The 15,632-nt window shown below is 43.0% G+C and overlaps 2 protein-coding genes across 2 annotated transcripts; both read left to right on the top strand.

Annotated features, from left to right (window-relative positions):
• Positions 1 to 1,127: 1,127 nt before the first annotated feature.
• EAE98_002311 (uncharacterized protein) lies at positions 1,128 to 6,419 on the top strand (the record flags this gene model as incomplete). Its single annotated transcript, XM_038949931.1, has 6 exons — positions 1,128 to 1,134; positions 1,587 to 2,011; positions 2,074 to 2,100; positions 2,174 to 2,264; positions 2,324 to 6,263; positions 6,317 to 6,419. 6 exons carry the CDS (start codon positions 1,128 to 1,130, stop codon positions 6,417 to 6,419), a joined length of 4,593 nt encoding a protein of 1,530 aa, XP_038813670.1.
• Positions 6,420 to 9,582: 3,163 nt separating this feature from the next.
• Positions 9,583 to 11,885, top strand: EAE98_002310 (uncharacterized protein; the record flags this gene model as incomplete). The annotated part of the gene is made up of 9 exons (XM_038949930.1): positions 9,583 to 9,627; positions 9,779 to 9,813; positions 9,877 to 9,936; positions 9,989 to 10,311; positions 10,372 to 10,679; positions 10,730 to 10,823; positions 10,877 to 10,959; positions 11,065 to 11,329; positions 11,416 to 11,885. The coding sequence occupies 9 exons, from the start codon at positions 9,583 to 9,585 to the stop codon at positions 11,883 to 11,885; spliced, it is 1,683 nt and encodes a 560-aa protein (XP_038813669.1).
• Positions 11,886 to 15,632: the final 3,747 nt, after the last annotated feature.

Below are 15,632 nucleotides of genomic sequence, written 5' to 3'. Positions count from 1 at the left end.
AATTGATATTATTGGCTGTAGGAGCTTAAACCTTAGTGTGGTTTCATTGTAGAATACCTTTGGCCGGAACCACTATTCTCCTTTGTACCCACTGGGAAGTAGAAACAATAGGACTTGCACTTCAGATGAATACTACGAGTAGATCACATCACGCGTTTGATAATCAATGTTCAAAAATATATGTTAAATTGACCAGTCTATATTCCTTGTGGACACTCGGGGTAGAAAGATTCATTTTCTTTCCGTTTATGAATGGCATATATTACAAGCAGTTAGCTATTGTCCTTCTCACACCAGAGTCAAAAGAAATACACCATGTAGATACTCGATGCCTTTTGTTATACTGGTACTGGATACGATAAATGCTCAACGTTCTATTCAGTTGATCTACCTACCTAGGAAGACATGAGTTCAAAATCATATATTAATTCGATCAGTCAATTTTCTCGAGTAAACTTTGGATGCCTACATTCACACTCTTTTCCTTTATTACTGATGTCAATTTTGAAGACTTCAAGGCCCTCTGTTTTCTATCAAATCCATTACCTAGATACCTACCTAGTACCTATACAGAGACAAAACACCACATCTACCTACCAAATGCGAAGCATGTTCCATTCCTGCTACTACAAAAAATGACTATGAACATTCAGATCAAAATGATATGCTGTTTGTTAAAAGTACACATCAAATCAACCAACCAATGTATCCTCGTAGATATTCATCTATGTATTAGTTTCTTTCTTAATGATCAATACTACAAGTTTGTAGAATATTTGCTCATTGCTAAAGAGTCCTGTGATACTGTGGTATTCGCAAGAATGCAATCTGGAGTTTTGATGGTTTTCATCATTGTAGGGTTTGTCCGGCTAAAGTACAGCAATATCACGTGAAACACTAAAACATCCTAGCTTCTGCTCGGCTAAGTACGGTAGACCTGTGGTTCTATTCTGACCAACTGCTCATGTCAATCATTATGGGAAATTCATCACTGATTGTGTAGACCTTCAGATCCGCTCTCCAATTTTAACGTCCGAAGTACCCAACATCACTACCATCTACCTTCATATTCTTCAAATTAAAGATTGACTCTCAATTATTTTGTTATCAGGGGGGCCTTATTAAATATGGCTTGTAAGTTTTCCAATTTTCCCACAAATTCCACGCAAAACTGTGGTATACCTATTCCCATCATCATAATGCATCTGCCATCCTCGAATGCCATCATTTCCATCTTCCCATCTCCTCATGCAGTCTTCAAACTATATAGAGTCTCCTGATCTTCACTCATGTCACTCTCCCGTTGCTGTTTTCTTGCCCTTATCATGCTCTTCGGCACACAAAGCTCCTATGAGCTGGCCTCAATCAAATTGTATCATTTCCATCGACGTTCATCGCGAGATTGCTATCAAGCACACGAGAATGCGCCGATGACATTTAGTATGTCGTTGTTGCTGGGCTCGTTGCAATCTTGGTGTATATAGGATCGCGGCTTCTTTCCCTTCATGGGCGTGCAATTGTCAGAGTTTTCACTACACCCATTCATGGGGTCATACTGTTCATAATAGCTAATATCGTCGTCGCAGCCCCGCAGGATACAATCGAAGTCATGAACTCGACATCCCCGTTACATATGTCCAATGGACACGATGAATCATTTGCAAGGTCCTCGCCATCAAATGATGACGCACCAGGCGAAAGCGAGTCAGAACTATCCGATGTTGGCAACCCTACCGTCGATGAACCCTCACCGGCCTCCTCAAACCAACAACCAATGTTTGGTGGTCAAGATTCCGATGCAACTGAAGACTCGTCACCTGAAGATCAAGAACAATCCGATGATGCGGATTTTGATGAAGAAGAAACTCCTGCGGCTGCAGCTTTCAATGGCCAACGATCAGAGCGTTCGAGCACTGTCGAGTCGTCGCGTCCTGCTAAACGCAAGCCGGGCGTCACTGATCAAGATCGGTACATGCTAGAGAATCCCGAACTATATGGTTTACGGAGAAGTGTAGGAGCTTCCCGATCTCACATCCCTCTTAAACTAGTGCTAACGGATTTTTACAACTACAGGCGCGTCCAGCACAAACTCGAACTATTGTATGTCGTTCCCGAGTCATCCAATTAATATGCGAAATACAATACAGTTGGATACAAGTGCTGACTATTACAGGTTGAGTCTGATGATGATGAGGAAGAGGAAGATTCCGATGCCGTTGCAGCTCACAGGAATAAGCGTAGGAAGCCAGAGCGCTCCCAACAATGTAAGCGCCTTCTTGTCGCGGGTGAACTGGCTGTGGCAGAAAGCTAATCTCGTGTACAGCTTCCAAACGCCAAACACCAGCTCTGCAATCTGCATCTGCCTCTGATACTGACGAAACCGAGGATTACGGTAGCTTACGAGCACGAAACACTATCAAGAAGAATCGACGCCGCCAATTAGAGACCGGCAACATCGCTCTTCAATATCAAGAGAAGCGGTGGAACAGCCGTCGTGCTGCGCAGGTCACAACCGGTGCTTACCAAGAAAGTGATCCCGACTTGGAAGATGAATCTGAATTGATGACCCCAATCCAGTGGGCGGAAGATATTGAAGATACCTCACCATATATCGATGTTGTCTTGAAGCACAAGATTAAAGCTGATAGAGATGCAAAAGATGAGAGCCTCTCGAAGGACGATTTTGAGTACTATATCAAATGGCAGGGCAAATCGCACTGCCATGCTACTTGGGAGACAACATCCACTTTGGCAGGAGTTCGTGGTTTCAGACGCCTCGAAAACTATTATCGAAAAATCGTTATCGATGACATCTACATGACACAAGGTGCTGAGATACCACCGGAAGAGAAAGAAAAGTGGATGCTCGATAGAGAGCGTGATGCAGATGCCCTGGAAGACTACATAAAGGTCGAAAGGGTTATTGGCTCGCGAGAAGGTGATGAGGAAACCGAATACTTCATAAAGTGGAAGGCTCTATACTATGAATCTTGTACATGGGAGACTGCCTCTTTCATCAGCGAGAAGGCTCAAGATGCTATCGACCACTTCTTGGATCGCAGCTCTAGATCTCTGGTCTCAGACCGAAAGGAGTCGAACCCAGATACCAGAAGCCCTCACGTCCCTATTCGTGAGCAACCAGATTATATCAAGAATGGTCAACTGCGAGATTTCCAAATCACAGGTCTTAATTTCCTGGCGTACAACTGGTGCAAGAACAAGAATGTCATTCTTGCTGATGAAATGGGACTTGGCAAGACTGTCCAAACTGTTGCTTTTATGAATTGGCTCCACAATGATAGAGGCCAAGAAGGTCCACATCTTGTCGTGGTACCTTTGACAACCATTCCTGCTTGGGCTGACACCTTTGATAATTGGGCACCAAGTCTTAATTATGTTGTTTACAATGGTAAAGAGTCATCGCGTCAGATCATACGTGAGTATGAACTGTTGGTTGATGGAAACCCCAAGCGTCCAAAGTTCAATGTCCTACTCACATCTTATGAGTACATTCTGGCCGACTCTCTTTTCCTGTCACAAATCAAGTGGCAGTTTATGGCCGTCGATGAAGCACATCGTCTGAAGAACAGAGAATCTCAACTATATCTGAAGTTGCTCGATTTCAAGGCTCCCAGTCGTTTGTTGATCACCGGTACCCCGGTTCAAAACACTTTGGGCGAGCTGTCGGCCCTCATGGACTTCCTCATGCCAGGCGAATTGGAAATTGAAGACAACATGGACCTAACTGATGAAGCTGCTGGTGAAAAAATTGCTGCACTCACCACCAAAATTCAGCCATACATTCTCCGCCGGACAAAACAGAAAGTCGAGAACGATCTCCCTCCAAAAAGTGAGAAAATCATTCGTGTCGAGCTCTCAGATGTTCAGCTGGATTATTACAAGAACATTCTTACTCGCAATTATGCAGCTTTGAATGAAGGTTCAAAAGGTCCAAAGCAATCATTGTTGAACATAATGATGGAGCTCAAAAAGGCCAGCAATCACCCCTACATGTTTCCAAATGCAGAGGAGAAGATCCTGAAGGGTAGCGAAAGACGAGACGACCAGTTGAAGGGTTTGATTGCCAGTAGTGGAAAGATGATGCTCCTTGACAGATTACTTGCCAAGCTCAAAAAGGATAATCATCGTGTTTTGATTTTCAGCCAAATGGTGAAGATGCTGGACATCCTCGGTGACTACCTTCAACTTCGTGGTTACCAATTTCAACGCCTTGACGGTACTGTTGCTGCAGGTCCAAGACGCCAAGCCATCGATCATTTCAACGCCGATGGAAGTAATGACTTCTGCTTTCTCCTTTCCACACGTGCTGGAGGGCTTGGTATCAATTTGATGACGGCCGATACGGTAGTCATTTTCGACTCTGATTGGAATCCCCAAGCTGATTTGCAAGCCATGGCTCGTGCACATCGTATTGGTCAGAAGAAGCCTGTAAGTATTTACAGGTTTGTCTCAAAGGAAACCGTCGAGGAAGAGATTCTTGAGCGTGCTCGTAACAAGCTCATGTTGGAGTTCATTACTATACAACGAGGTGTCACCGATAAGGAGAAGAAGGAGCTGCGAGAAAAGGCTGCAAAGGCTGGCAAAATTGATGATCCTAAATCTTCCGAGGATATTTCCCGCATTCTCAAAAAGAGAGGCCAGAAAATGTTTGAACAATCTGGCAATCAGAAAAAGCTTGAAGAGTTGGACATTGACTCGGTCCTCGAGAACGCTGAAGAGCACCAGACTGAAGTACCAGAAGGCATTGTCGCCGATGGTGGCGAAGACTTCCTTAAAAGTTTCGAATATACTGACGTCAAAATCGACTTGGAATGGGACGATATCATTCCGAAAGATCAGTTGGAGGGAATCAAAGCTGAGGAAGAAAAGCGAGCTCACGAAGAATATCTCGCTAAGGTCGTCGAAGAGAATGCACCACGTAAAGCAGCTATGAAAAACACGGCTGAGATTGAGCGAGAGCAACGACTTGCAAAGAAGCGCGAGCGTGACCAAGTTAAGCAAGAAGAGCTCGAAGAAAAGAGAGAAGCCCAAGCAAATCGTTTGGATCCAAAGCGACCTCTCAACGAAAAGGAAACGAGAAACTTGATGAAAGCTTACCTCCGTTTCGGCTCTATGGAAGATCGTGGCGAAGAACTTGTAAAAGAAGCTCGTCTTGTAGGCCGTGATGAGGACTTGATGAAAGCTACACTGAAAGCCCTCACCGAAGAAAGTAGCAGACGTCTCAAGGCAGAGACCGAACGGGTTGAAGCACTAGAGCGCGCAACCAATAAGCCATTAACCAAAAAGGATAGAAAAGCAGTGTTGTTTGATTATTCTGGAGTAAAGAGAGTCAACGCTGAGACCATCATGGAACGTCCAGGCGAAATGAGAATGCTAAGAGACGTTGTCGGAAACTGCCCCGATTTCAAAACCTTCCGCGTCCCTGACGCTTCCAAAGGTGCCCATTACTCATGTGACTGGGGTGCAAAGGAAGATGGCATGCTTCTTGTTGGGATTCATAGGCACGGCTATGGTGCTTGGACGCAGATCAGAGATGATACCGACTTGGGACTCGGAGACAAGTTGTTCCTTGAAGAACATCGAGTAGACAAGAAAGAAGAAAGAAGTAAGGCTGATGAAAAGGTCGCCAAGGCTCCTGGGGCCGTTCATCTGGTCAGACGAGCCGATTATCTTCTATCTGTTCTGAAAGCCAAGTATTCCGATAACCAAGCTGCCAAGCGTGCCGTGGAGAATCATCATCGAAACAACAAGAAGCACGAGCGTAATGGATCCAGAAGAAGCGAGGCAAGAGGGTCAGTTTCTGCTTCTCCTGCCCCACCGATCAAGAAAGCATCTCGACCATCTGATCACAGTAGTCGTGATCGAGAAAGGGATAGAGCACGTAGTCACAACTTCAGTGATTCCCGTGATTCTCGTCGGGAAAGTGGAGGCTATGGTTCTTCAACGCCATTGAAAAGAAAGTATAGCGACGGAGACGATGAGAAACAACTAGAACGTCGCCCCAAATATCGTAAATCCGACAATGGTGAACCTGCACAGAACGACATGCTCCGTAAACTCTTCAAGCCAATCAAGGAGAGCCTTCGACGTCTTCAAAACGGTACAGCTAAGAACATCCCCAACAAAAAGGAGCGTGCCACTGTCTTGAAAGAGGAGTTGTACAGTACTGGACTGTTTATCGACTCTATCACTGCACCCAAAAAGGATGGGTCGGTCGACAGTAAACTGAGAGATAGCCTTTGGTAAGTTTCTCCTCTACGTCTTCAACAGTGATATGTTTACTAATGTTATTCAGGGAATATGTCATGACTTACTGGCCCAATCCAGGACAATCCACACAGGCAGTGGCATCCATGTATTCGAAAGTCAGGAGGGACAGGTTAGAGTCAAAGAATTAAGATTTGAATTCGTAATGTAGGTGTTTGGGAAAGTGCTTTCACCTCACGTCTAGAGGGATTAATGTCTTGAGGAACGTGTTGCATTGGCGTTTAGATGATGGGAATTCATTATAGTTTACATTGGCTCAAATCACGGCATGGGCTGGCGTACGGTTTAGTGGGTTATGGGAAGTTTTTTGGCGGGCGGAGTTGATAATACTCATTGCATGGGAGACGGCGGGGGGGGGGTCATTGTGCGAATTGCACCGGCGTTTGTCAGGATCAAGCAACTTTTACTAGTTAATTGATCCACGAAACAACACGAGAACATGTACAAAAACTTCGAGCGTTGAATGAGCGTCAGAAGGCACTTGGTGCCACTTACTTAACACCACGATAGAGTTAGCTATTTATACAGACTTTGATACAACTACAATGAAGTTTCAGTCAAAGAGATAAATGTTTGCGATCCACTAGTCAGAACCGATTATGATTATATGCGTCAATAATGAAATGCAATCAATTCGATTGTCTTGCAAGGTACTCGAGCAAATAGTTGGGCATACTAGTTAGTATAATAATCTCCTTTCTAGATGAAAGCGCTGGTGCAACTGCTGAAGAGTGACTTATAAGTCAATTCATATTACCTTATTTTACGTCCATTTTCGTCAAATCGATCTCAAGGTCTCAATATATTGATTGAACGTCTTCAAACCCATCAGACGCTAATCTCCGCAATTTCCGGCATTTGACCTTACTACCTTATTACTAGGGTAATTTCTTCACGCGTGAGATCCATTATTTAGTCGCTCATCCTTTCATCTGGGTATTTTATCTGGGTACCTAGGTACAAACCTAATATTCACAACATAAGACACCATCAAAGTAAAAGGTCTGCCAGCCTCATATTTCTTTGTTCATCTATATATACATCATCGAACGATTTTCCAAAGTCATGTACTACGACACTATAAATCGAAGTTGTACTGTAACCTAGAGCTGATGTTCATGTTGCGTTGCATTTCATACATACTGTACGACTCGTGAGGTGAGGGAGGATGCGATCCTAGCATGATTGCCAGTTCTGGGATTATACTGGTCGCTTACTGCAGTGGGTTTTGCCAGCATGGTTGGGATGTCACTGGCCAATGGAAAATGGAGAGTATATGGCGGGGGGCGAGGAGATAAGAGGCACAGTAGTGTGGTGGATGGGACGGATTGTGATGTGGAATATGCAATCTTCGATTTATCCGTAATGTGATGCGGATACGGGGATAAAGTGTTTCGAAGGGTGTTCGCTGGCTGGTCAATGAGGAGCTAAATGCCAAAAGCATTTTGTTTGTGGAAACAATCCCGAGTTTGTTTGTCCAAACATGCTTTGATCTTGTACCGAGTAAGCTCTAGATCTCGTGTCAAGTTCAGGTCTTGTTGGAGCCTAAATGATCAAGTGACAGTTGTGCAAACATTTCCGACGGCGAAGGAATATTTGCATAATGTTTACAACACGAAAGCTAGGAACTAGGGACGGGCTGACATGCTGTACAGTATGATTGTCGTGGGTATGGACCACTCATGACACCTCGCCGTACTTGTACTTCAGGAACGAGCGTATAATTTCCATTTCGAGGACGAAAAACGAAGGACGAAGGAACATGTCAAACATTCTTAAGTAATAATAGCAACAGGACCGGTATTCGGTATTTTGTATATTCACCGATAGCCATGGGCTCGAATATTGATAGTCCTGCTAGCCCCCCTACGCAAGTGCTCGCGAGGGCTTGGCTTGGCTTGCTCGCTTAAAGATTACGGATACAATTTCTGCATGGCTAATTAATGGTATGGTGGGAATAGTTGGGGGTTAAGCTTTTGCAAATCTAGGATATTTGCCATGCCGTCGTCAGTCAAGAACTCAAGGCTCTTGTCTGCAGAGCTTGTTATAACATCGATGTACCCTTATCACTTGCTACCTCTTGAACCTTATTATCGTCTTTTGCGTTCACTGGCCCCGTTGTTTTTACATCGTTTAACGCTTTTCTCCACATGTTCCTCCTTTATTCTCGATTATGCCTTGCTCAGGATTTTACCTTCTCTATAATCCGTCCTACAATTCGGTCCGACTAATTCATTTTACAAGGGCTCGAGCAGAAAATCTACCCTGCTATAATGTATCATACAAGCCACTCAAATTGTATGGCTTACATGACACCACTTCACCCCATGCCCCCTGTCCCCCGCATGTCTCAACCCCGACAAGTCGATCTTCCCCACGAAGGCAGCACCTCCGCGTTTTACTACCCAAGGGATAATTTAGTCTGGAACCAACCTCTTCCTTCAAACGGTTTACCACAGCAACAATCATGTATAAGAGTTGGTGGAAATTGATGGCGAGTGCGGATGAGGGAGGGGTAACTTCCTCCGTGCTTGCATTGCTTTAGTTTTTATTGCTAGTGTTCCCAAATCATCAATTGTGAACTTTTTTTCTGGAAAGGTGTTAGTATAGTAAGCAGCTTCGGTTCCAGTAGGCTTATTTCTTATAGAGAAATTTCGATATTGAAAACAAGCTCGAGTAGTGTCATTTCGTATTCCAATGTTCTCGAATGACATACTATATTATTCGGAGTAACTGTTGTATTTTTGATTGGCCTTTCTAGAAAGACAAGCGAATGTCAATATATGGAAATTGACTTCAGAACAACACCTCCGCATTCTACTACGCAGGGTATTGTTTGGTCTGAAGTCCCCGACTTACTTTAAACGGTTTAAGGAAGATAACATCAATAATTGTATATATCCCCGGTTGCTTGGCAAATGTGTAAGAGGTTCACAGACAAAGATTTTCCTGGGAAGAATACGGCGTACAAACCGCGTGCACACAATCTCAGCAAAATGGCTGCAGCTTAGCAGGGGTAGCTCCTTTGTGATTCCTTACTTTCGACGGCTCAAGGAATTCTTTCTGATTCATTCCCTACATATTGACTGGCCAGAGTAGGTCCGGTTAAAACAATCGACTTCAGCAGTGACAAGCTTTTGCTTGTTGGATGCATACATAAAGTGTGGAGAAACCCCAGAGCTTTGCAATCGATTCTTCTGATCTCTGTTGATATAACCGAGCCTGTATCTTCAATTCTCATATAGGCAGGCAATAACAAGTTTTCACATCAATTGAGTAGCAATAGTCTTCATCATGCCTGGAGGAGCAGTTGTTCATGGCACGACCGATACCTCTCGGGTAAGTAATGTTTCCTCAGCTATTTCTCGCCATTTTGTATCTTTGTCGAGGTTCTATCGAGGCTACTACCTCAACAGCAACACCTCATCAATGTTTGAAGTTATCAGGTGTCTACCTTTATATTTCACAATACTGATTTGATAATGTGTAGATCGAGGCGCCGGTAACTGTCAAGGCATACTTGATGTGAGTTCCTTATATCAATTGCTAAACTTTTGAGTTCAAGAACAATGGCTAAGTTTTGTCAAGGTGTGCTTTTGCAGCATTCGGTGGTATTTTCTTCGGATATGATACAGGTTGGATGTCTGGGTATGTTGTCCTGACTCTTTAGATGCTGTATCCATTTGTTGATATTTTGAAGTGTCTTGGCGATGCCTTACTTCATCACTCAATATACTGGATTACCACAACCTCCTGCAGATGCTCCCAAAGCCACTTTGGACGCATTTGCCGTCTCTGCTAGCAATCAGTCTTTGACAACCTCCATTCTCTCTTGCGGTACTTTCTTTGGAGCTCTTATTGCTGGTGATATAGCCGATACAATTGGACGTCGTATGACTATTATCGCTGGTTGTGCAATCTTCTGCGTCGGATGTATCATGGAAACCGCCTCCACTGGTCTAGGTCTTATGGTAGCAGGTCGTCTAATTGCTGGGGGTGGTGTTGGATTCATTTCTGCTATCAGTAAGTCTCATTAAGTATCAGCTCTCAGCCTCAACTTGTCTAACCAGTCATCAACTGCAGTCATCTTGTACATGTCAGAAATTGCTCCGAAAAAAGTCCGAGGTGCCCTTGTCTCAGGATATCAATTCTGTATTACAGTCGGAATCTTACTTGCCAATTGCGTTGTGTACGCTACACAGAATCGGACTGATACTGGCTCATACCGAATTCCTATTGCAGTTCAATTTTTGTGGGCTATCATCTTGGCGGTTGGATTATTCATTCTCCCCGAATCGCCCCGTTATTATGTCAAGAAAGGTCGTCTTGAAGATGCAGCCAAATCCCTAGCCAACGTTCGTGGTCAACCAATTGAGTCTGAATATATTCAAGTAAGTATAACCGAATTTGGAATGCGGTATGCCCCCTAACATGCATATAGGATGAACTTGCAGAGATCATTGCAAATAATGAATACGAACTCTCTGTTGTACCACAAACGTCATACATTTCCCAATGGACCAATTGTTTCAAAGGTTTGTGCCTTCGGTCAACCCGAACCCTTCATCTTTTACTTACATACGTGCAGGATCTATGTTCGATGGTTCCAGTAACCTTCGAAGAACTTTTACTGGTATCACGCTTCAATGTATGCAACAATTCACCGGTATTGTAAGTGGTTTCTCTGTCCCTCTAATTCTTGACGTCTCCAAATCACATCATTCATTCATCGAAACAAGCTATCGGAGTAAATCACTACTAACTCTTATTTCACAGAACTTTATCTTCTACTTCGGAAATGTCTTTTTCAAATCCCTCGGAACGATCAAGAATCCCTTCTTGATCTCCCTCGTTACTTCATTGGTCAACATGTTAACAACCCCTCTCGCTTTCTGGACCGTCGAGCGTTTTGGTCGTCGTAGCATTCTTCTCATTGGAGCTTCTTGCATGATCACCTTCCAGTTCATTGTTGGTATCATTGGTGTCACTGCTGGGGAGGCTGACAAACATAACACCTCTGCCGTATCTGCTATGATTGCTTGTAAGTATCTACCAGTTCATATTTCAATATCACTACAATGCATACTTCAATCTATTATAACATACACATCAAACTAACCCACCCAGTCATCTGCCTGAACATCGCCGCCTTCGCCACCACCTGGGGTCCAGCCGCCTGGGTCGTAGTCGGCGAGATCTTTCCTCTGCCCATCCGCTCCCGCGGCGTCGGTCTCTCCACCGCCTCCAACTGGTTCTGGAACTGCATCATCGGAGTCATCACTCCCTATCTCGTCGGCACTCAAAAAGGTGACGCGAATCTCGGCGCCAAAGTATTTTTCATGTGGGGTTCCCTCTGCGTGTTAAGTTTATTGTTCGCGTACTTTTTCGTCTCGGAGACAAAGGGCTTGAGTTTGGAACAGGTGGACAGAATGTTGGAGGAGACGACGCCGAGAACGAGCGCAAAATGGGTGCCGCATAGTACCTTTGCTGGGGAGATGGGTTTGGCGGGAGATAAGGTGGTGGAACATGTGCCACATGTGGAGAAGGGAAATGCGTCTGACGAGGCCGCGACGGAAGTTAATAAGGATGTTGTTTAAATTTTCTTTTGCAAATCTGGCTTGAGCTTCCATTTATGGCGCCAGGATAGCTTTTGTGCAAGGGGGGGTTGATTCTCTTTGTGAATGAAGTGGGAAGAGTGGGTAAATGCAGAATGAGTCTTTGAGTTTGATATATACAGTACAGGACTACTTGGTCGAGTAGATATCTGACAGTGTTTCACATGTAGAGTTGAAGTTACTATACCCAATAATGATTCTGCTTCTTACATTATATTTCTGTTGATGTTGAATTAGTTTCATGCTTGGTTAGTGCTGTGCCATATAATTCCTCTTTCTTCATATCGACATACGATAGTTCCGATGGTAGGTGGATATGTTTGTGGTAGTATCAATGTACTATGTCGTAAATTCTCAAATTTCTAACTTGTTTTCTTGAGGTTTGTGTATATTTCCTTCAATATCAACTTCAGCATTGTGATCCTTCTTTTATATAATATCCTCTGCTCCGCTCTTCGGAGCTTATACTTCACCCTGACTTATAAAAGTCAATGCATACCTAGGGAGTCTGAAAAGCAACACATTGCATGAAACATGTTTATTGAATATCCCACAAGGAAGTAAACAAGATTCGAGAGGAATGACATCGAATATAAGGATCAATATCCTGTTAAGAAATCCATGGGTTTGAGGTACCAGTGATATGATACTCGTGAATTTCGGCAGTAACGAGGGGAGGTTGTTGTCGTTGTTACGCATATATATCTTTTTTGTTCCTGGATTTGTGTCGTCGGCTGGAGTTTTCATATTGGTTGTTGATTGATTCATTGCACTATGGCTATCTGTATTACATCTCGTATTCCTCATTATATACCTCAAATCATATACATGATATCTCCTGACCCAGTTACAACCTTCATCCTGTTGATTACTTTGAGCCATTCGAGGAGAAGTCTTCACCCGTTCAATCTCTGTTTGAAGCGCACGAAGCGTTTTGGCAGGGTTAGAATGACTTTGTGAAGGATTTTATACTCGTTAGATGTCTCATTTTAGGAGAAATGAGACCGTTGGGGTTAAGAATCATGGAATTATCCACACAGCAAATTCACTACAAAGTTGAGGATAGAACATATTTGATCTTCGAGATACATAAGTCACTCTAATTCCTTCACGCTTAACTTTCTTTCTACATCCCCATCTTGCACTTTCTCCTCGGTCACAACCTATAGGAGAACCAGAGATTTCGAACGAAGCATCATGCAGCGAGAAATAGACTATTTCATCGTCTTTCAAGGACTGAACTCGAGTCATTTATTCCACTTGGGGGATCCGGATGGATTGAATCTGCGATGTGTGTTTTGAGGCTGGAGAAGATTGATATACCCATATATAGTGAAATTTGCAACGGGAGTGGAAAGTTCTCATTGCTGTGGATGAAAGATGGAAATCTTTTCGTTCATATCCCTTGAATTCCGTGGGAATTGCTGTCGAGTTTCGTCATCTTTGCTTAAGGGATTAATATCACGATATCAAAGCCTTGTTATCTGTCTCTTTCTAGCACCAAATAGTCTACATACAAGGCAATAGATATCAACCGCGAGTTTCCAACACTAGGTTATTCCTTAACGATCCATCTTCTCGCGGTATAACTCAATACTGTACCTACAATTCCAAGTATAAGATGGATATTTGTACTCTCTGATAAGGAAAGAAATAAGGAGGGAGAAATGGGAGAGTGGCTATAGTGTGTATTTCTATGAGCCTAAAATGATGAATATTGGAAAGTAATAAAAGGAGTATTCCGTGTGCTACGACTTGCATAATCGAAATGATGTTACAGTACCTAGGCAGGCATATAAATATTGTAAAGGAGTGGAAGAGTAAAAATAAAAGATGGAAACAAAACTACTTAGAGAACATTCAAATAAGATCTGATTTCGAATAGAGCGAATCATGTGCTATGATGGGTGAAGATGAGAATGTGAAAGTGGTAAAGGGATAGCAAGCAGGTTTTCAGATATCTTATTATTGTTGTCAATCTTTGGATGTTATCCATGGTTCGTGCACTTTCACATCTTCAACAATTCAAATTTCATTGACAGTGAAGCTGGACTCTCGTTATCAAGAATTTGAGAAGACTCCTCTATATTATCTTGGATGGGGGAACGAACTAACGAGGTTCTGTTCTACGTCGAGCCAGAGCCTAAGCAACTGAGGTTCGACATAGAAAACAGGACTCCTTATCCAAATGTATATGAATTTCTCAGTGTTAAATCTGGTCTCACATTCAAGTTCAAGGAAAGATGTTTATATTGGCGGAAAAGCCATGAGAGATGAAGTGGGAAAAGGCATCCCACTTGATAACTATCTGGACAGAACATATGTAGATACATGCAAGCCGCTCCCCTTGTTTCCTACACAATTTTAGAGAGAAACAAGTATCAGAACAGGGTATTTGTCTTCCCCGCAAACTAGACTCATTGGATATCTTAACCCAACTTGAGGAAGTTTATATAAGCCTCCAAGTAGATCGTACTTCAAAGTAGATGAACTCTGTAAGCCGAAAAGATCGCTTGCGAGGGAGTTTTGTCGATCAAAGAGATGAAAGTAGGAAATAAATCATGGTAGTTGTGGGGACTAAATTATGGAGGATAAGACGAGTAGAATAGGTGAGTTGAGGACTGGGAAGATCGTATGTTTTTGAACGGTTGTAAACGCTGATGATAATAACGACGCTGACGACGCTGACGAATGTAGCCGAAAACATAGATCAACGACAACAACCAATTTTGATGACAGAAGAATTTCTCACTTCTCCCATCTACTAAAGATACTATCCCATCATATCCTAGATGGCCTTCTCAAGAAAAGAGTTCAATAGTACAAAGTGTCCTTCGACCTCCTCCCCAACCTAGACATGCTGAAGCTACATGTCTTATTTTGCTTATCCTATTCAAGATTAAAGGTAAAGGTGTATAAATACCTAGTACCTACAGAAATGCTTAATTTGAGGGAGTATTACACATCTTGGCCTAGCAAACTGGGGGATCACTCGACAGGGAAAGAGCAATGCTTTAGCAGTGGTGAATTCATTTGGTCAGACACACCTCCTATTCAATGAACCCTGGCAATACTGGAAAACTAGATGTCAAATATATTCACTCAAATGATGTCCATGATATAAGAACTCGACGCTATTTTAAACCTGAACGTCGGAATTGGAGGTAAGTACAGTTATGGGAGTGTGCACCGAAGTCGCTTACTCAGGAGCTCGAATTAGGACGGTCTTGCAGCCAATATCTGGAAATCTTTATATCTGTTGGAACGCAGTGGTCGTTAGGTTGAAAGTTTGAGTGGGCATTAAGTAGGGTAGGAGATATGAATTGTTGTTAACTCTGATAATTACATACTATCTCTTACCGTCAAAAATCATCACCATCGCGATATCATCATCGCCTTCTCAACATTTCAAATCTAACTCCATAGAATTCATCTTGATTCTCTTCAACAAACTCAAACACACGAACCTCCTAACTTTACATCTCAAAAGTAGATCTTCATTCCTCCACCAGGAAAGCCACAGAACATGATCCTCAAAGTCCATGTACAATCATGGGTTTATCTTGCATGCATTTCTCAGTATACGATGGTTTCCTTCGAATTTATACTTCCCATTTCAAACTCCACGAATACGCGATATCATGGTTTCGAAACCTTCTCTAGTCATCAGGAAACAGGGCTAGACATCGATATTATGTGAACAACGTACACGATCCTATATAGAGGATT

The sequence above is a fragment of the Botrytis deweyae genome, assembly GCF_014898535.1.
Source record: "Botrytis deweyae strain B1 chromosome Unknown BDEW_004, whole genome shotgun sequence".
Classification (NCBI taxonomy): Eukaryota; Fungi; Ascomycota; class Leotiomycetes; order Helotiales; family Sclerotiniaceae; genus Botrytis; species Botrytis deweyae.
This window is presented reverse-complemented; position numbering and strand designations above follow the sequence as displayed.